The sequence below is a fragment of the Colias croceus genome, chromosome 30 (assembly GCF_905220415.1).
Source record: "Colias croceus chromosome 30, ilColCroc2.1".
Lineage (NCBI taxonomy): Eukaryota > Metazoa > Arthropoda > Insecta > Lepidoptera > Pieridae > Colias > Colias croceus.
The window spans coordinates 172357-193202 of NC_059566.1; the positions used below are offsets into that span (position 1 = coordinate 172357).

Sequence of the window (20846 nt, forward strand, 5' to 3'; positions counted from 1 at the left end):
ACGAATAAAAGTGGTGAAATGTGCAGTTCTATCTTGCAAAAACGATACTAGAAAATACACAAAATTGAAATCCACTATCACATTTCATCAGTAAGTCGATTGTTATACATAATTTTATGAAAATAAATCTAGCATCGCGGGGGTGAAGAGTAGGTGGGAGGCGGACACGCGCAGGCTCGCTCGCGCGCCTCACTGCCGCCACGTGATCGTAGTGATGTGACCTGACCAACGCTGTACTCGATATAAAGTTTACTAGAAGAACTATATTTTAACAAATTATTTATTAAACTTTAAAATTAAAACTCTTTTAAAAATGTATTATAAATAAATTTGTGGTGTGTTTTGTACGATACACTTTCTAAATTATGAATGCGAATGTATTATAGTGTAAATGTAAAGTATGTAATGTTACGATATATTTTCTGAACCGCTAAATTGATTTTGAAGATTTTGATAGTAGAATGGATAAAATTAAATAAAGAAATTATTAATATTATTTATTATATTATCATTTTAAATTATTAATTATTCCTTAATATTTTTTACCATTTTTCAAACATTATTATTATTGTTTGATTTATTATTAATAAATAGCACTAAACCCGATCCTTTATTTTATTAACTTTATTATTTAAAAAGTACTCACGTTTTTCTTATATTCCAATCAAACATATTTTTTTAAAGTACTTATAATTAATACAAGAAAATTTCTTATATAATATTTAATATTCAGTTGGTAAACAAATTTAAAATTACATATTTATACTTTATTCATATATTTTTCCTTTAATAACTTATTGAACATAAAATTTACTTATGATACATATTTATTTACATAACTTATCGATAGTTTAACACGCAATTGATATCTACCCATCCCTATTTGTCACACACACATCTATATAGTATCTATAGCTCATCTGCCTACGATGCGCACTATGCAATTTGTGCAATACACTCGCTCTATACTATTGTAATATATACTCTAAGGGTAGAAGGGTAAGTTTAACAGAAATCAGAATAGGTACCTGTTTATTATGGTAATGGTACCTATTCGAATTTATATGTTGTAAACTTTTGCCCAAAAAAAATGTGCATGCGGGTATATGGATATTTGTTTTGAATTCATTTACTAATTTCCAATTATTAAGATATGTGTTTATTTAGCATCATAGATGAGTAATAATTTTATTATCCATAAGCATTTACTTATTTTCTGATAAAAAAGCTAACGCAGAGGGCGTTAGGAATTTCCCTTTCCAGGTGGAAAAGGCCTGTTCTTTCATATCAGATTGCTCTTACATTTGATTTGAACATAATGTTTATTTAATTATTATATTCATTGATATTTATTATGAACAAATCTTTTAGTATTTATTTCTCACTACACATATCAAAATGATACTGTCTGCATTTAAAAATATGAAGCTTTTTTAAGCATGTCTCATCGCGATACACGCAGAGGAGCGCGGATAATTCGTAGTTAAGTAAGTACCTATAGAAATAAAATAATTTAGTATTTTAAAAATAATATATTACGTTTTATACATAAGTAATTAAATTAATTACTTTTATCTTTATCTTTATTCTTCTTCTGCTTTTTCTTTTTCTTTTTATTCGGATCTTTCTTTTTATTCATATCATTATATTTCAGAAGTTTCTTATACATTTTCAACAATTGTTTCGCATCTTTTTTCATTTCCTTCGAAACCTTCTTTTCTTCCACCTCTTTGACGGGATCTACGAATTTCGTTGATCCCTCCAACGTGTTATAATGATCTATAGATCCTTCAACGACGTTAGATGTATTTTCTACTTCTTGAGGGACTTCTGGTTCTATCGTTTCTACAATTGCCTTTTTAGCTTCTTCTATTTTATGTTTCAATTCTTTATTCTTCTTTCTCAACGCGTTCAAAATATTTGCAGTATTTAACACACTTTTAACCTTCTTGCTTTCCAAATATCTATCTTTCCACGATATATTCTCTACTTGATCTGAATCTTTCTCTTTCTCTGCCTCCATTTGTTCGTACTCCCTTATCTCTTCCTCTGTGATAACTTCATCTCTATCTATTTCGTCTATTTTAGCAGAAAGCGCCGCTATTTCTTGCGCTGTTGGTTCTTTTGATAACACGGAAATTCCTTCGACTTCGTAACACGACGAATCGTCGGATAATTCTAAATATTCGAATACGTCATCTGTGCAAGTTTCTTTATCTTTATCTATTATTAGTATGTCTGTTTTTGTATCTGTAATTTGAGTTTCAACACAATCTGTATTTGGTTTTTTATCAATTTTTGCATCTTTTTCTATATCTATAATTTCAGTTTCAATACAATCTGTATCTGCTTTTTTATCTGTGTTTATATCTTTGTCCGTGTCTATAATTTGGGTTTCTTCACAATCTGTGCCTGGATTTTTACCTGTTTTTGTATCGTTTTCTGTCGTAATTTTAGCTTCTACACAATTAGTTGCATCTTTTTTATAGAAATTTTGATCAGCGCTCTCGCGAAAATCCGACTTTTTGGACTTCTTCTTCTTTTCCTTCTTTTTCTTTTTGCTTTTCTTCTCGTCGTCTGAAATGCAGACAACATCTTGTGTATTTGTAGCTGTTTCTTTAACGTCGATACTTTCTTGAGATATCTCGCCTTCAGATAGATTTCTACTGTTTTCAGTTATTTCACCTTCTTCTATTTCTTTAGGAGTTTCTTTCGATTGAGCGTTTTGTGGTATATCTTCGGTTGGAACATCTACGTCCATTTTTTCAGTACTTTCTGTAGTTATGGCATTATTTTCTTCACTATTGGCAATTTCCTTATTATTCACTTCGTTATTGATAATTTCTGTAACAGATTGATTTGTGTCTTTAGTTTCTCTTTGTTCAATTACAGTTTCATCACTTTTATTTGTTTCATTTACTACAATATCCTTAACCATCTCGACTGGATTATCAATTTTAATATCAGTGTCCATAGATACAGATTTGTCTTCATTTTCTGTCTTTTCCAAAGGCTTTGTAACTTTAACATCTTTTGTATTACTTTTCTTAGATTTCTCATCTGAACTATCTGAACTTATATCATCAGAACTCGAACTGCTTTCAGAGTCTTCAGAGCTCGAACTTTTTCTATCCAAATCTTCTAATAAATCCATTTTCTCTGTATCGGACAGTTGTAACGTAATCTCATCTTGATCGCTGCCATCTTTGTTTTTCTTTTTATCTTTTTTCTTTTGCTTTTTCTTTGTTTTCTTCTCAGGAGCTGAAGGAGTAGCTGCAGGGGCTGTAACAGTTTCTGGTGCATTTGTTTTAGTGACTTCGTCGTCTTTTTTAACGGATTTAGTTCTGTTTAATTTAATTTTTCTTGTGGGTGTCGACTGAGGTACTGTTATTATCAAATCATTGATTTTCTTTGTGACTGTTTTTGCGTTTTCACTTGATTTTTCGCCGTTTGTTTGTAATTTTTCTGCAAACAAAATGGATTAAATTATATTGGGTAAAATGAAAGAGTAATTATTCCAATTATGCTATATTTATCAGATTTAAGCAAATTATTACTTATTGAACATACTTTTAGAAGTAACAATTCTTTATTTAAATTTTTAATAGTCTATTAATACTACTTCTATATACAACTAATAATCAAAATTATAGTAATTCCAATTTAAATGAACACTAGCGATCCACCCCGTCTTCGCCCGTGGTACATATCAAGTATTACATAATTTTTTCACAGTGAAATATTTTTTTCAACAATCCATTAGTTCCTAACATAATTTCGTTCAAACAAACAAACTTTATATTATCAGTACATAGATTTTCACTACACTCACTGTCAAGTTCCTTAACACTTGGCTTCTCATCCTCGCTGCTGATCTCCACCACCTCAGGGGCTTCCTCTTTGATCACCACCTCATCATCGTCAGACTGTGGTACAGTGGTTGTTTCTGTTTCTGGTGGTACTGTGAATTCATTTAATTTGTAAGTATATAGTTAAACGCGATTTATTCATTACTAGTGGTCCGCCCCGGCTCCGCCCGTATTTCGCAATAAAAGGTAGCCTATGTCCTTTCTCGGGTATCAAAATATCTCCATACCAAATTTCATGCAAATAAGTTCTGTAGTTAAGGCGTGATTGAGTAATGATGGAGGAGTAATATTAGTATGGATTGTATAGTGTTACAAATCACACACGCAACTATGATTTAACTCACATATAATTTATAAACAACAGCAAAATGGAATTAAGTGCAACATAATTCAAATAAGAATAGGATTGATTCAACACCATTTTGTCGTATCATCTTTATTGATTAAAAAAAAACTTTGGTATCCCAATAAAAGCGAAATATAGATAAATTATCCTACTAATATTATAAATGCGAAAGTTTGTATGGATGTATGGATGTTTGTTACTCTTTCACGTAAAAACTACTGAACCGATTACAATGAAATTTAGCACACAAATAGAGGGTAACTTGGATTATCACATAGGATAGTTTTTATCCCGGAAATCCCACGGGAACGGGAACTATGCGGGTTTTCCTTTGCAAACGCGGGCCAAACCGCGGGCGGAAATATAGTCTAGTACCTTTTTAAAGAAAAGAAAGAATTCGATCACGATTTCGTAACTGCATCTTTTGTCTATTCTTTTATGTACTTCTAGTATTCATAAAGCATTTGATTTGTATGAAAACTAAATTTAAAAAATAAAATCGATTCCACTAACCGTTAGCTCTCTGCAGTTGAGCCCTTATCGCTCTGGCCCTTGCTTGCAACTCAAGTAACTCCAATACCGTGAGCCCCGCGCGGGACGCGCGCGAGTCTTCGCCCTCGGGGGCGGGGTTCCGCTTTTGTTTGCTCTTGTGGTGTTTGTGTTTGTGCTGCGAGTTCAATTTAGAAATATATAAAACAATAAGATAAAATATGCAACATTTTTTTTTTATACAGGGTTACTTGTAAAACACCAACAACCTCGCAGGACAAGATAGCTAACATCATAAGTAACAACATTTGTTCTACGACTTTTGGCATAACGCAATAAATTATTTTTAAATGATTTTTTAAACTTTTATTGTACTTTCCTAACATTTGTAAGTCTATGTTCTATTCATTATCGGATGGACGACGCGATACCCCCTTCCCCCTCTCGTTCGCTTCTTGTTCACGTAATTTTTGGGAGGCGTAGAGTTTATAATATTCAAACGGAAAATTAAATGTATATTTATTTTTGTATGAAAATAAAATCTAACAAATTATCAAAAGTCGTAGAACAAATGTTGTTGCTTATGATGTTAGCTATCTTGTCCTGCAAGGTTGCCGGTGTTTTACAAGTAACCCTGTATAAATGTGGAAAATTCAAAGATGAATTGAAATGCTCTTTGCTTTTTGGAATGTCAGTTACAAGTATATAATGTTATTTATATAATATACACTACATAACTGCAATAATTTATAGACATAGAAGTTTACTACAAATATATTTACCACCAATTTGATAAGCAATTTTCTACAGTTACCTGTTACACTCACTTTTCCACAAACACAAGGATGGCAGAATTTAAAATTTAGTGATAAATGCTAGACTACGTTATGATGATTCAAAATTGAATCTAGAAGAAGTATAATTGAATAAATAAATGTTTGAGTGTTCGTTTTAAGTACACAGACAAACAAACATACCTTTTTACTCTTCTTCGTGCTAGTCTCGCTCAGTATCTCGTCATCAGATGATATGCTATCCAATGATATAGTTTCCATGCGCTCTGGTGATGAGCTTGATGACTCTGTGTTGGACGGTGGTTCCGCTCCATCCAAGATTGCACAGAGACGCTTTGAACTTATGCCCAGAAGCTGTAGAAATTGATTATCTATTAAATGGTGTATAAATTGCATTTAGAAATAAATTCTTGTTCGATTTCTTCTAAATAAATGTTCAAATAATACCGGTTTCTCAATTTCTGACTTAATTTGATACAGAAGATATAGCAATATTCAGATATAAATGTTTGCTATTTGTTATATAAGAGAGTATTTATCTTTTTATTCATCAATTCATATAATATGCCTCAAAGTTTAAATGAATGTTTAAAGCAGCATAGACATAGACTTTACAAAACCCTGTTTATTATAAGAATATGAATGTATCATTCTAGCTGACAAAAATTTCAATGTAGGTATATACAGGATGTCCCACTATCAGTATACTAAGCTCGAAGGGACTTGTAGTTTTACATACACTGATCACGTAAAAAATACTTAAACAACAAAATTACATCAAAAAAATTTTGTTGTTGTGCTATATTTTCCTGAAAATCCAAGTTTTCTTCTCTAGCTTCTTGCAGCTGGCATATACTGCTTCGTTAATGTGAGCAGTTTGTCTATGAAGGCATAATCTTAAACGATAGGTCACGTGCTGGTAGCAAAGCTGGGCGGGTTGCTTGTTATGGGTGTACATATAGAGTTAAGGATTCATCTATTTGAAAACAAAACTGCATCTGGAAATTTATAAGTATTTTTACGTACTCAGCGTATGCAAAACTATAACCTCCTTTGAGCTTAGTATTCCAACAGTGGGACACCCTGCATAAAACTATAAACATCATTAATTTGCTAAAGAAGGTACCTAATAGAATAAGACGAAGTAGGTACAAAATTTTAAGACGATTTCTAACCAACCTCTTCCGTGCACAATTCCTGTAAATCATCAATGGATATATGCCGTACGCACTCCGGAGCCATCGATCTTAGTTCCTTATGTTTTAGAACAGAAAATACTTGATGCATTAGTTCAACTCTATCATGAATGTAATAAGCCAGGTCGTGTTCTTCATTCCGAGCGTACGACGTTTCGGGCTCCTCCCGCTTAATTTTATGCCGTTTTATGCGTTTCATTGCTTTAGTTCTTTAGTTAAAAGCTAAATATTTCAAGGTATCCAGTTAGTTTTATCAGATAACTGCATAACTGTTTAAATAGTGATATTTGCAAAAATAAACAATACGACAAATTTCATTGACGTTGACAATTAGTGACATAATTATGTTAAAGTTACTATGCGCTGTATGTTAAATCTCCCATAAATACTAACATAAACACAATATAAACTATTATTGAAAACATTACGCAATCGATGATCAGCTATTAAAACACTTAAAATTATTAATTTGTGCTATAAGAATCTGTTTCCGTCTTGTTTTTGTAGTAGATGTGTTAGTTTTATCTTGATTTAATAAAAGAATCACAAGACCGAAATACCCTGTGGAAATACCATACACAGTAAAAAATGTATATGGCAACGTTTTCTAACATTCGTTCAGGAATTATGAAAACAATTTGTGTCACAAATATTATTTCTTTATAGCATACATTCCAATATTTTACTGTGCCTAATTATAGTGCAAATGGAAATTATTAAATAGAAACATGTTTAATTTTTCCACGTGAAAGGTGAAAGGACTAAACAGATTTATTTTATTAAGTTACCTATGATATAACCACAGAACAGTAGAATGCCTATAACGAATATAACATATAAATCTTTGAAATTGATTTCGTTCATGTTTTGTCTTTGTTTTGTCAAAAGATAGAATGCCATCGAGTCATGATTGGCATCAATTAAATTTTACAAAACAAAATATGTAATTTATCACAGAATTTTTGCATTCCAGGATAAAATGCCATTAGAAGAAATTTTTAATTGTTACGTAGATAGAGCAATACAGGTGGCATTTACAAAATTTCTTCTAAATTTATGTCCAAATATAACCAAAGTTGTACCAGCATTGCATATCGGAAAAGGAATTTTCAAGAAAACACCAATTTTCGTGAGAATTTCGTACAGTTCTAGAATGTATTAATTTTTGAACGTTTTTCAAAATTTCGCGCGGTACACAATGTCTGTAAACAAAATGGCTGTCGAAAAATTATTTGAAAGTGATGATTTTCTTGTAGTTAACAAACCTTACGATATGTATATTAATTCAGACGATGCCAATGAGAAGGTATGTATTTAAAATAAGTTATATAATTGCATATATACGTTTTAAAATTGCTTGTACCTAATGCATTTGTAGGTTATGTTATTGTTTTTTACGGCTTCCCATAGTGATGCGCTTCTTGTTACCGATTAGTAATAAGTATTTTTATGAATAGATACAACGATACTTAGATTACAAAATAAAGTACAGATGGAGCATGACAACCGCCCGTCGCCCTTGTCAAAGAAAATACGAAATCAAAAACAAATACGTCGCTGCACCAGTGCTATAGCGCATATAGTGTCATGCAATACGTCAAAAAGGGTTTGCAATTTTAGTAAAAAAATGCCGTCTTGTGATAATAAAACGCTGTAAAATTTGTTCCCGAAAACAAAAAAAAAGATAAAACATCGTTTCACAGGTTTTCTGTAGATTATTTGGTTGATTTATTTCTTTTACGAATAATAATTTTACAGATATGAAGGAATACAAAACTTCAACGTATGTTGCCAGTATTTTGAAAATGAATTTGCCATTTTTATTGGTAAAACGGTAAAATGGTTAAAAGATCTTCAGGGTAATTGCTGTTGGATTTTTCGATCGTGAATGTGATTATTTGTATAGTGCACTAAAGGTTCATGATAATTATTAGATTATTTTAATAAGCATAATACATTATTTTGTTACTTTTATAAAGCTTAAAAACGTCATAGTCGTTTTCGCTGGCGATTTAATTTATGTGAACTCCATGATGGATATGATGAAAATAAAATGTCCCGTATTCTCGACTAAAAACTACCGCTATTCGTATTCATATATTATGAAAAATAAAAAATAATATAATTATTATAGTTAATATTGAAACTTTTTTTATGTAATTTATTAAATAAAAAATTGAATACAATTATTTTGTCTATATATAACTTTAGTAGGCAGGTACTTTATGTAATAAAAGAATTTAAATAAAAATTAAAACTGGACTTCTCATTTATGTATATAGTCACTACCGCCACTAACATAATAATTCAGATCATTGCAATGAAACCTCACAACTCAAAATCGGTCCAACGGTTTATACTGCAGGGCGTGTCAAAGAAATATTATACACACATACATAAACTCGAAAAACATAACCCTCTTTTTTCCGTAGTCGGGGAAAAATTTGGGAAATTTTTCAATATCTGGCAACATTACACGCACACAGAAGCACCGTGTACGTACAGTGCAGCAGCGAAATGACAGCACACATAGCTTTATTGAAAATGACGATAAATTATTCGGTTTAGTTCGGCAACGCTCCATCTGTCTTTTATTTTGTAATCTAAGCAACGATATAATATAAAAGCACAATAAAAGCTCGAATGGTCGAATCTTAAATATTAAAACAAATGAAACTATATATTACTTAGTAAATAATAGTAATTTTCCGGAATGTTTGGGATTACATATTTATATTAGTTTTCTTCAATAGATTGTATATCATATAAAAAAGAGTGTGTGTACTTATGTACACGCGTTAGAAGTTATACCTACTTATTTGGCGTATGGAAAAAATACTAGAATATACAACTTGAACATAGTTATCAATTTTCATACTACCTAGAACTAACTTCATGCTGTTAAATTTAGGTGTCGGTGTGTGCGCGCAGCGTAAAAATTCACTCTCATCATTTTTCTCCATCGCGCCAAAAGAAGTATAACTTCAATAAATTTTATTTTATAGAACACAGTGACCTGCCATATTGCATCACACGATTCCCACCTATCCACATCTTCGAATCCACTATACTTCGTCCAAAGACTCGACTATTCTACCAGCGGCGTATTATGCATAGCAAAGAATAAAACAACCGCAGCAAGCGCGGGGAAGTTATTCGAGAAGAGGCTGACTAAAAAGTATTATATGGCGGTTATAAGAGGACACCCTGAGTTTCAATTGGCTGAAATACGTTATGCAGTGGGTGTGTATGGTTTAAATTTTTGATTAGAACACTTGAAGCTATTCGGTAAATATTTAATAAAAATTCAAAACTAGAAAATATAGTATTCTTTTTTTTTTTATTTTTTATTTATTTATTAAGGTTTACCAGAAATTGTTACACAAATTGACAAATATACATAAAATTAAACTTAAAGCTAAGTGTACAATTTTATATAGGTAAACACCACATTCACGAATGAAATTTAGACATTGAAAGTTAAAACAACTTTATACAAAAAAAAAACTACTAATACATTTAAATACAATACAAAAAAAATCTAATATGTTTTACAAAAAAAAAAGTAACATGTTTTACAAAAAAAAAAAAAACAAATCTAATATGTTTTTTGATGAACCAGAATCTTAAATTTACTTAGACTAAGGGAAAATATATCAATATCTTTAGAATATTTGTTGTAAAGTCTACAGAGTCTGGGAATCGGAGAGCAGGAACCAAGGACAGTCTTACGAAAGGGAGAAGATAAAAGGTTAACGGGATTTCTGGGATATGTAAAAGGAACTTTAAATTTGAATTTTGATAGCAACGCCGAACAGTTTATATGACCGTTTAAAATTTTAAATAAATATAGTAGATCTAATGCATTCCTTCTATTATCTAATTTTCTTCATATTATGTACTCTAAGGTACGATTAATATACATTTTATATTTTCACTTATTATTTTTACTGCTAACTATATAGCTATAGGTATTTCAAAAATTTGAAAGAATTGCCCATCGGGGGTTACCCGTCTGATCGCTTTATATCTGCTATTTATAGTGTTTCAAATATAGATTGTGGCTACCATGTGTCATATTTTGTGAGGATACGAATATCCACTTGATTATAATTTTTCTTTCAAATTGTATTCTTCAGTTATTTAATCCATATTTAAGACCAATCGCCACCAAACTAACCAACATATCAATAGGTACAGACCAAACACCGCACAACAGCCACCGCATGTCTGTAGTGACAAACTCGACGAGTGCGAGTAACTCGCGACCAGCGCACACACGGCTTCTCGTCATGGAGACTGGATACTATGGGGGCGATCCTGTCGCTGTGGTGTTGTTGAAGCCTATCACTGGTGTGTTTGTTTGTTTACTGTGGTTGTAATAAGTGTGGATCAATAATCTTTATTGCTTTATAGCTGTGCCGCGTGGTTTAACCTGCGTGGCTCCGCTCTTGTTGGCCTTAGCGTGATGATATATATATCCTATAGCCTTTCTTGATAAATGGGCTATCTAACACCGAAAGAATTTTTCAAATCGGATCAGTAGTTCCCGAGATTAGCGCGTTCAAACAAACAAACTCTTCAGCTTTATAGTATTAGTATAGATATACCATATAAATAATGTGCGTGTGTCGGTCCAGCTGTCATTACACTGACCTCGGTGTAATAACAGCTGGACCGATTTTAATAAAATTATTTATGTGCCTTCACATGGATTCGAAAAAATGTTTTAGAATTTCAAATTGAAAGTGAGTGAAGCCATGGACATAAACTTTTATTAGTAGAAATGTGTTATTCAAATATGTTACATTTTTGAGCTTAAATTCGTTTTTCACCTACGGCTACAAAATTATTTAAATCGGATCCAGTCTGTGGCTTTTATTCGGATTTTATCCATTTAAATTTTTGCATGTATAGCATAATTGGGTAATAATAATTTCAACAAATAAGACAGGTCGTCGTCACCAACTGCGCGTGCACTGTCACGCGATCGGTCACACGATACTCGGCGACTACACGTACAGTGACAGAGGCGATATCGCTCCTCACAGGATGTTCTTGCATGCTACTAGGTGAGATTATAATGTAACTAGATTTCCTCCAGTGACATCGCCAGCGTTTTCAAAGATAGATTCAGAAGCATAGTTCCTGTGGGATTTCCGAGATAAATAGTGTGTAGCCTGTGTATTATTCTTGGTCTTTGGCTACCTACGTACCAAACATTGTTATCGGCTCAACACTATTTGCGTGAAACAAACATGAATGGATGAATTCTTACAAACTTTCGCATTTATAATACTGATAGGATAGGATAAGATAACTAGCCCCTTGAACAGAGCTTCGTCTTTGCGCGAGTAGTTCGATTATATTCGTCTCTGAATTTACAATTGCACACAGTGGGCAAAATTTTATTAAAATTGGTTCAGTAGCTTAGGAGTAGAAGAAGGCAAATATAAGTAACTATGCAATACATCAACGTTTCGATCCACAACAGACAAAAAACATATTATGTACTATATTTTAAAGGCTGGATAGCATTTAAACAGTTAATTAAACGTTGCTGTTTATTATAGAGCATAGGCTATTGATAAAACAGCTGATATAATCAGATTCGATGTTAATAAATTTGTGTGTAGGTATAGATATTTAAATCAGTGTTTTAATTTTTTTTTTTCAGATTGGTATTGCCGTTGCAACAAAAACCTTTAGACATACAGACAGCCGAGCCATTCTTCAACGACCCAGAATTTACTGGGAAATGGAAATCCTTAAAAGTTTTCTATAAATATCGAAATAAAGATGAGTTGGTCGCCGCTTGCAATGATATCGACCGAGAATATATTATTGGCGTAAAATATAAAGATTTCAGCATTCAATAAATTATTTTTGGCATATAAGTTTCGTTTTTATTTATCCATGCTTCTAACGGTGCATTAACATGAAACGAACATAGAGCTAGAGCTAGAGCAAGAGCATTCTTTCGTGATCTTTTAGAGTAAACGAAAACTCATTTTCAGTGTTGTTCAGTATAAGGCCCCGTTTCCACCTGCAAGAAAACTTCCGCGAGAAATGTCCGACAGTCTATCTAACTTGCAAGTCTAATAGCATCTACAGACGCTCCGATTTGGTTGGTGCCAACCATATTGGAACCGACATGGCAACCATTCCGACATTGCTAATTGTCCGACGGTTGGCCTTCCAGCTGTCAGTTGACCATAGAGTTAATATAATATATGCAGTTGACTTTGTTATGAAGTAGTGAACGGACGTCTTGCCTCATGCCACCGGTATTATCGAAAAATGCTAAAATAGCGTTGGTTGCAGCAACCATTGTTGCTACAGCACCGCTGCAAAAGGAACAAAGGAAAAAACGAAGAGAATGGGCTAAATTCTACTATAGAAATAGAGAAAATTACAGTCATATGCGGCTCCTTAAGGAATTGGATGATGAAGATTTCCGAACATATCTTCGAATGACTCCAGAATCATTCGATGAAATATTAAATCTTTTGAAAAGATATATAGCGAAAACCGATACAGTTATGAGGCAAGCTGTAACTGCCGAAGAAAGATTAGTGGCAACTTTAAAATATCTCGCGTCAGGAAGAGAATATAATGATCTTAAATTAAGCACATGTATATCACCACAACTACTGTCTGAGATAATACCAGAGACCTGCGAAGCTATCATTAGAGTACTCAAAGATTACCTAAAGGTATGTATTCAATAAAACAACTTTAATATATAAAAAATAGTTTATTTATTTTTCTAAAGTAATAGTATACATAGTATAAAACAAAGTGTCTTTCTCTGTCCCTATGTCCCTTTGTATGCTTATATATTTAAAACTACGCAACGGATTTTGACGTGGTTTTTTTTCAAACTCAAATTCTTCTTCTTCTTCTTCTCTTAAATAATGGCTCCTAAAACTCAAACTCAAACATTTATTTATTCAATTAGACTTCTTCGAGAAGCACTTTTGAAACGTCATATTTTTAACATTTACTACCGATTCGGAAAGCAGCATCTATGGAGAAGAACCGGCAAGAAACTCCATAGTTGCTCTTTTTATAGATAGAGCGATTCAGGGGAAGGTTTTAGTACATAATTTATTAGGTTTTAGACAAAGGCGGGCGGAAAGCTAGTAAAAATTAAAATGGAAAAGTACGAATATCACTGAAAAATTACTTTTTAAAAATCAAATATTTTTTTAACTCCTTCCCCTTTCCTCTGACTACCTGTTGTTGATTGCTGCTTATGTAATTAATTAATGAATTGGAATCTAATTGTTGCTGGTATGATGATGGTGGAAGCTGAGGTAATGTTGATGACGTTGATGGCTGACTGAGTTGAAGTGATTGTGATGTATGTGAGTACTTATGTGATGGTGATGGCTGACGATGCTGTGGGGATGGTGATGGTGATGGTGCAAATGGTGACGGCTGGTGATGCTGAGGTGATGGTGATGGTGATGGTGCAAATGGTGACGGCTGGTGATGCTGAGGTGATGGTGATGGTGATGGTGCATATGGTGACGGCTGGTGATGCTGTGGTGATGGTGTTGGTGATGGTGCAAATGGTGACGGCTGGTGATGCTGTGGTGATGGTGTTGGTGATGGTGCAAATGGTGTCGGTTGGTGATGCTGTGGTGATGGTGATGGTGATGGTGCATATGGTGACGGCTGGTGATGCTGAGGTGATGGTGTTGGTGATGGTGCATATGTTTGTGGCACCTGCTGCTGGTACGCGTACCCCTGACCTAAATATTGTACTGATCTTCTTTTAATATTTATTGAGGTTTCAAAAGTAAGCACTCCTAGTTTTGCATAGAACAATGTTTCTCCTATTAATTTTTCGGCGAGGCATCTTTGTACTTTTGGGAGCTCCTTGAGCTGAGAACTCACGGAGTTCCCGAAAGCATCAGCTGATGTGCCGTCACCAGATATTAATATTTTAGCAGACTCTAGTAATTCCGACTGTTTCTTTAAAATGTCATTTTGCTTTCTTCTCGTAACGCGTTCTCTTTTTGTTGCAGGTTCCTGAAACAGAAAATGACTGGTTACAAATAGCTAAAGACTTTGAAATAAAATGGCAATTTAATCATTGCTTGGGTGCTATTGACGGCAAACATGTTATTATCGAGAAGCCGCCAAAATCGGGTACACTGTACTATAATTATAAGGGAACTTTTAGCATAGTCCTGCTTGGTATTGTGAATGCAAATTACGAGTTTATTTATGTAAATATAGGTTCTAATGGCAGTATTTCTGATGGTGGAGTATTCAAACATACAACTTTTCATGAAAAAATGAAATCGAACCAACTAAATTTACCATCACCTTCTATTTTACCGCAATCAAATGTTATCGCCCCATATTGTTTTGTGGCAGATAATGCATTTGCCATTAATGAAAATCTTTTAAAACCATATCCAAGAAGAAATTTGACACATGATCAAAGAATTTTCAATTATAGACTCTCCAGAGCAAGAAGAATTGTAGAAAATGCATTTGGTATTTTAGCTGAACGTTTTAGAGTATTAAAAAGACCAATTCAAATTAATGTTCATAATGTACCCAAAGTTGTAATGGCTTCATGCACACTGCACAATTATTTAAGAAAAAAGTCATCAAACTATATAACAAGAAATTGTGTTGATACCGAGGATACTGAAACATGTACTTTTCGGCCAGGAGACTGGAGATTAAATGACAACTTAGTAGGCCTTAACAGAACAGAAAGGCAACGTACTGCAGATGGTAATTCTGTTAGACAAATATTCACTGAATATTTTAACAATCAGGGCCGGGTACATTTTCAAGAAAGAATGATTAATACTATGAATATTTAAAGCTTACCTCATCATTATGTGACTGGGAAGAATCCGTCTCCATATTATCAATAACCTCTGTCGTCGGCGTGATTTTTTCATCCAAGAATAAGAGGTGTTCATAGTACCATAGTGATGGCGTATGCACCTCATCGTTTCCAGCGCCACTAGTCTTGCTAGCTTCCACCTAAAATATGTAAAATATCCAAATTTATTGTTTACTGAAACCCATAGTTGTTTTATTTCTTCAATAAAGTACTTAGAATATATTATAATGATTTTTTTACTTGTTAAGTATTGTCAAAACATGTTTTGATTTACCACTATGTATACTTGCTAGTCTTGCTACATCAAGACATGTTTTGATATTGCGCAGCCGTATATCACTTCATATTTCTCTTGTTATTTAGACTGTAGAAGCCAGTCTAGGGAATGGGCGAAATCCTTTAGCAATCATGTCATCCATACTAATATTATAAATGCTAAAGTAACTCTGTCTGTCTGCCTATTACTCAATCACGCCTAAACTACTGAACCAATTTTCATGAAATTTGGTATGGAGATATTTTGATACCCGAGAAAGGACATAGGCTACTTTTTACCCCGGGAAATAGGATAGATTTTATCCCGGAAATCCCACGGGAACGGGAACTATGCGGGTTTTTCTTTGACTGAAGAGTTCTTTCTTGAAGAGTTTGTTTGTTTGTTTGTTTGAACGCGCTAATCTCGGGAACTACTGGTCCGATTTGAAAAATTCTTTCGGTGTTAGAAAGTTCATTTATCGAGGAAGGCTATAGGCTATATATCATCACGCTAAGACCAACAGGAGCTGAGCCACGCGGGTGAAACCGCGGGGCTCAGCTAGTTCATAATAAAACGCAATAAAAATAACTACGTTAAAAACAACCGACTTGAAAAACGGAGAAGTAAAAAATAAAAAAGATTTGATATTATTAATTACCTACTACATATTATTTAGATGTGCTATTTATTAAATAGGTTTGATATTTATTAAATACTTTTTAGTGAATCAAAGTTTCTACCAAGAAGCTTATATCTAATACACTGGAGATTTCGGTATGAACATTGACGTGTAACAAGAAAATATTGCCCAGTTCATGTTTTTTATCACTTTCACACCTAACTTGGTATTGCCACTATTAATACGAAGTTTTCCCAAGGCTACTATGTATGCTGTAATATTCTGTGCAAAAGGTTAGTTTTTGTACATGAGTTTGTTGATAAATTGCCAACAACGTCATTCAGAAGCATTGTTGGATGAGACAATTATTATTTATGCTAAATAAACTAAGTATCTGAACCAATTATTAAAAAGCGATACTCCCTGATTATGGGTAGTCACCATAATAAAATTGTAGCAACTCTCACTTTGTCAATATGGCATGTGTGTCAAAAAAATTGCGTCGCTTCGAATATTTAAGTTAATATTGTTGCTTATTTAATGAATATTTTCCGAATATAAAGAATGCATTGTATTGTGCAAAATTGCAGAAGTGTTTGGACACCAAATTCTGGCATAGAATTTCACAGGCAAGTGTATATTTACGTTATTTACAATATTCCTAAATACTCCTGCATTTACCTGTTTAGAATCATTTCAATGGCAAAAATTGTCTAATTTAGCATCATTTTAGTAAGCAGTCATGTTAAATTTGTTATTTCCCTAATACTTTATCATTTTTCAACAAGTTTTCAATAAACAGATTTAACAAGTAAGGTAACCATGATGACGAGTTTTTATGGATAGCGAAGAGAATATATTGTAATAACAATATTATGATGAAAATTTAGAACACCATTTTAAAGATTGTTACTAGTAATGAAACAACACATGACATCGGTATTGCACTCACATGTAGTTATAAGATTGTTCGTTTTTACATTGAAATTTATACTTTTTTAACTTACCTCATATTTTCTTGTTTTACGTATTTCAGCTTTCCAAAAAGTAAAATAAAAAGAAATATATGTGCCCATCAAGGTTACTGAGGATTACGACCCAGAAAAAAATACCTTTTGAAAAATGAACTTTGTAAAGTTAGCTGAAATTTGTGCAAGGCTGCTATAAACAGTTTTTCTTTGATGATTCTGGCTTGAAATTGACCCGTCGAAGCAACGCGTTTAAAAAGAAGATCTGAGTAGCTAACAATTTGGTAAACAGCATCTGATGCAAAACACAACTTTCCTCTATTTACAAAGGATGTTAATGCTATATATCAGTTCATATCCAAGCTTTGTAGCCAAAAGTTATTTATAACTATCATTCTATACCAATTAAAATTGTATGTACCTACCTATAAAGTATGACCATAATATTATAATATAAATACTGTTAAAAATATATGTCGTTATTATTTATAGACCATGATTTTTAGTTTTTTCTATTTTGAAAAATCCTGAATTTACAAACCAGCGTGGTCACTCGACAGAAAGAGACAAATAACATGACTGACGTCATTGAATGTCATAGTTTCTTGTTTCAAGTTAATGGTCATAGTGCAATCTCCAGTGTATTAGAGGATATAAGCTTCTTGGTTTCTACATTTCATTTATATGTCATCGAGATCAGACAAAAATGCTCATAAATTAAAAACATATAAAACACATTATTTATTTATATACATAACAGGATATTTGACTTGAATTTGCTTACCTTTTTTCGCTCCCTCCTATAGGATGTACGCATATTATCTAACTTATTTTTTAATGTTTTTAATGTAGCCCCACTGTCAATTTTTTTTAATAGTTCTAACATAATAATATATGCTTGATTTCGGGCATCTCTGTTTGCGTAATCTTTATTAGTTAAATCCCATAAACAGGGAAAGTCTTTATATACTTCCAGTAATTTTATTATAATATCACGTTCGGTGACTGTAACTCCCTCGGCGTTCATGTTGACACACCGGCGGCGTTGCGAATGCGAATGAGTCAATTACCTATATTACTCTATGGAATGAGCCGATTTGGTCGGAACAAAGCTTACAAACGTTCCAATTTGGTTGGGTCGGATAGGAAGTTGGTTTGGTTGGTATCGCTGGCGCATCCGACCACGTCAAACCAATATTAATAATAATTATGTCGGACCGACCGCTCTCTACACTTTCCGATTTGGTCGTGGTCGGATGGTTGGCACCAACCAAATCGGAGCGTCTGTAGATGCTATAATTCCGCGTTTCCACCTGCAAGTAGACGTGCAAGTTGCTGTCAGACAGACTGTCGGACAGTTCTCGCAGAAGTTTACTTGCAGATGGAAACGCCGCCTAAGAACGTTGCATAGAAATTTTTCGAACGCACAGAACAACGAAATAATGCTCTACACTTGTTTATACTAAAATTATTTGACATGGTGGGGTTAGAATGAGCATTCGCTCGTTTAATGTAAATGCACAGTAAAGTCCAATGAGGAAAGGCTGCTCATTCATCACACGAGAAATCTTTTTAGTTTGCGGGTTGTAACTTTTAACTACAAAAGAAATTATTGCTTGTATTATTTAAGCTTTCCACGTAACTTATTTTGCTCTCCAGAAGAAAATTTTTGCTACATCTTTACAAAACAAATGAATTGTTGGTATTATAATCTTTCCACGTAACTTATTTTGCTCTCCAGAAGAATAGTTTTGCTACATTTCTTATTGCATCGTCGCGGCCGCTCCTATGGGTCGTGACAAATCTTTGATAAACGAATAATTTTTGAATTTGAATTATGAGTTTTGATTTATACAGGGTCAGTAGACAAGTCAGTCGCGGCGCCGAATTTCGGCACCACGACTAACTTAAGTAGCCTACTCACGATTCAATTTCAGTAACAATCTGTTGACACAATCTGCAGTGAGCTGACAGATTGTGTCGTGAATAGTATAGTTGAGGGCACGTTGGGGGCGTAACCCAACATGTTGCGTATTGGATCGGCGCGGAAGCAACCCGACAAATTGTCTCAGCAGATTGTGTGCGTGTTGAAACGTGAGTATTGTGATTGCTCCAATCTCGGCTCAATCGCGCTGCCGCGTTAAAGGCCCTACTCACGGTTCAACACAACCAACAATCTGCTGAAACAATTTGTTGCAGTCGCGATTGAGCGTTCTCTACTCACGATTCATCCAACCCTCAATCTGATGACACAATTTCATTCCGCGATTGCTTGCCACAACGTGTGCACGTCACGTTGATGCCTGGCCTGATGCTAAACCTCAACGCAATATTATGCATTATTAATGGTTAAACTAATTTATGAGATATAAGATAATTATCTTTGTAAAGCTTGTATTTTTTCCAATTTTATTGATAGATTTCAAGGGCTATAAAGTATAAACGGCTATAAAATATAAACATCTTCCTCAAATATGTAAAAATGTCTTTCCCGCGTTTATCTCAAAACCACCATTTTGCGATTAACGCGGCAGCGCGATTGAGCCGAGATTGGAGCAATCACAATACTCACGTTTCAACACGCACACAATCTGCTGAGACAATTTGTCGGGTTGCTTCCGCGCCGATCCAATACGCAACATGTTGGGTAACGCCCCCAACGTGCCCTCAACTATACTATTCACGACACAATCTGTCAGCTCACTGCAGATTGTGTCAACAGATTGTTAAAGGCCCTACTCACGGTTCAACACAACCCACAATCTGCTGACACAATTTGTTGAAGTCGCGATTGAGCGTTCTCTACTCACGATTCATCCAACCCTCAATCTGCTGATACAATTTCATTCCGCGATTGCTTGCCACAACGTGTGCACGTCACGTTGATGCCTGGCCTGATGCTAAACCTCAACGCAATAATACGCATTATTAATGGATATACTAATTTATGAAATATAAGATAATTATCTTTGTAAAGCTTGTATTTTTTCCAATTTTATTGATAGATTTCAAGGGCTATAAAGTATAAACGGCTATAAAATATAAACATCTTCCTCAAATATGTAAAAATGTCTTTCCCGCGTTTATCTCAAAACCGCCATTTTGCGATTACTGCGCAGCGCGATTGAGCCGAGATTGGAGCAATCACAATACTCACGATTCAACACGCACACAATCTGCTGAGACAATTTGTCGGGTTGCTTCCGCGCCGATCCAATACACAACATGTTGGGTTACGCCCCCAACGTGCCCTCAACTATACTATTCACGACACAATCTGTCAGCTCACTGCAGATTGTGTCAACAGATTGTTACTGAAATTGAATCGTGAGTAGGCTACTTTACTGAAATTGAATCGTGAGTAGGCTACTTTAATCGCAAAATGGCGGTTTTGAGATAAACGCGGGAAAGACATTTTTACATATTTGAGG

At 33.8% G+C, this 20846-nt stretch overlaps 4 protein-coding genes across 4 annotated transcripts; 2 read left to right on the top strand and 2 right to left on the bottom strand.

Moving 5' to 3' along the window:
- Positions 1-1546: 1546 nt before the first annotated feature.
- Positions 1547-7011, bottom strand: LOC123704648 (myb-like protein X). Its single transcript, XM_045653055.1, has 5 exons — positions 6678-7011; positions 5682-5852; positions 4729-4882; positions 3833-3961; positions 1547-3465 (listed from the first exon to the last, which is right to left on the bottom strand). Exons 1-5 carry the CDS (start codon positions 6891-6893, stop codon positions 1562-1564), a joined length of 2574 nt encoding a protein of 857 aa, XP_045509011.1. The 5' UTR covers positions 6894-7011; the 3' UTR covers positions 1547-1561.
- Positions 7012-7616: 605 nt separating this feature from the next.
- LOC123704649 (RNA pseudouridylate synthase domain-containing protein 1-like) lies at positions 7617-12591 on the top strand. The gene is made up of 5 exons (XM_045653056.1): positions 7617-8000; positions 9700-9937; positions 10889-11047; positions 11649-11766; positions 12372-12591. The coding sequence occupies exons 1-5, from the start codon at positions 7893-7895 to the stop codon at positions 12571-12573; spliced, it is 825 nt and encodes a 274-aa protein (XP_045509012.1). The 5' UTR covers positions 7617-7892; the 3' UTR covers positions 12574-12591.
- Positions 12592-12884: 293 nt separating this feature from the next.
- LOC123704712 lies at positions 12885-15797 on the top strand. Its single transcript, XM_045653151.1, has 2 exons — positions 12885-13410; positions 14731-15797. Exons 1-2 carry the CDS (start codon positions 12973-12975, stop codon positions 15544-15546), a joined length of 1254 nt encoding a protein of 417 aa, XP_045509107.1. The 5' UTR covers positions 12885-12972; the 3' UTR covers positions 15547-15797.
- LOC123704711 (DNA-directed RNA polymerase II subunit RPB1-like) lies at positions 13791-18705 on the bottom strand. Its single transcript, XM_045653149.1, has 3 exons — positions 18200-18705; positions 15554-15712; positions 13791-14734 (listed from the first exon to the last, which is right to left on the bottom strand). The coding sequence occupies exons 1-3, from the start codon at positions 18440-18442 to the stop codon at positions 13880-13882; spliced, it is 1257 nt and encodes a 418-aa protein (XP_045509105.1). The 5' UTR covers positions 18443-18705; the 3' UTR covers positions 13791-13879.
- Between the last annotated feature and the right edge of the window lie 2141 nt (positions 18706-20846).